Source organism: Suricata suricatta, chromosome 11 (genome assembly GCF_006229205.1).
Source record: "Suricata suricatta isolate VVHF042 chromosome 11, meerkat_22Aug2017_6uvM2_HiC, whole genome shotgun sequence".
NCBI lineage: Eukaryota > Metazoa > Chordata > Mammalia > Carnivora > Herpestidae > Suricata > Suricata suricatta.
Window position 1 is genome coordinate 51,641,286 of NC_043710.1, and position 859 is coordinate 51,642,144.

Here is an 859-nt window from a genome sequence, read left to right on the forward strand (position 1 = left end):
TTGGAATCTGTTCTGATAATAAAGAGAATAGAAAAATTACCCAGGAGAGCACTCAGGTAGACGAGGCAGAAGGGCACTGAGAGCCAAATGTGGATGGCCTCCATTCCTGGAATGCCAAGGAGAAGAAAAGTGCTGGGATGAAAATTGGTATTATTTGACAACGACATGATGAAAACATCTGGCTGCATTCAGTTGTGGGATGGTGTTGAGTCTTCCATGTCCATTTGTTCATTCATTCTCTGCTACCTTTATTATTCATTTATATAAAATAGTTGGCAATGTTTTATATCCCAAGGATACAGTGATAAATAGGACTGATCCCTAACTTTCGATATTAACATTCTAATAGTGGAGAAACTGATGCAAACCAAAGATTAAATTCCCAAGTAATTAATGCAGTGAAAGTTATATGAATAAACAAAGAGATATATTCTATTTGTATGAGTCATAGGAATCACAGTAATGATGCTTAATTTTGGTTCTGAAGCATATTAGACCTTTAAAATTAAGAGAAAATTTTAACTACAATGAAGTTCACAATATAAAATAGTTCACAAAGTGCCTTCACTGAGAATATAAAAAAATCTTCTGTTGTTTGTATGTGGGTGAAGCTGGAGTAGTTGTTAGAGTCATAAGCTTTTGTCTATGACAGCCTCCCTCGTTTATCATACACACGGGTGAAGTCATCATGATACACTTCTAATTGATAAAAAGAAATTTTCTATGTACTCTGCATAATGTGGTTGCCTAACACATGTCCTTTGCATACACCTTTGCTTCGTGAAAATTCTGAAACATTACAAACCAATATATTAGTAGATATTAGGAGTTGTACATCCAGGGAGATTGGACCAAAATA

At 34.8% G+C, this 859-nt stretch overlaps 1 protein-coding gene across 1 annotated transcript in view; it reads right to left on the bottom strand.

Annotated features, from left to right (window-relative positions):
* Positions 1-188, bottom strand: part of LOC115272561 (olfactory receptor 52B2-like) — an 8,850-nt gene extending 8,662 nt beyond the window's left edge. Inside the window, exon 1 of the mRNA XM_029915601.1 lies at positions 41-188. Within this exon, the coding sequence (XP_029771461.1) occupies positions 41-188 (148 nt within the window). The remainder of the gene's footprint in view (positions 1-40) is intronic.
* Between the last annotated feature and the right edge of the window lie 671 nt (positions 189-859).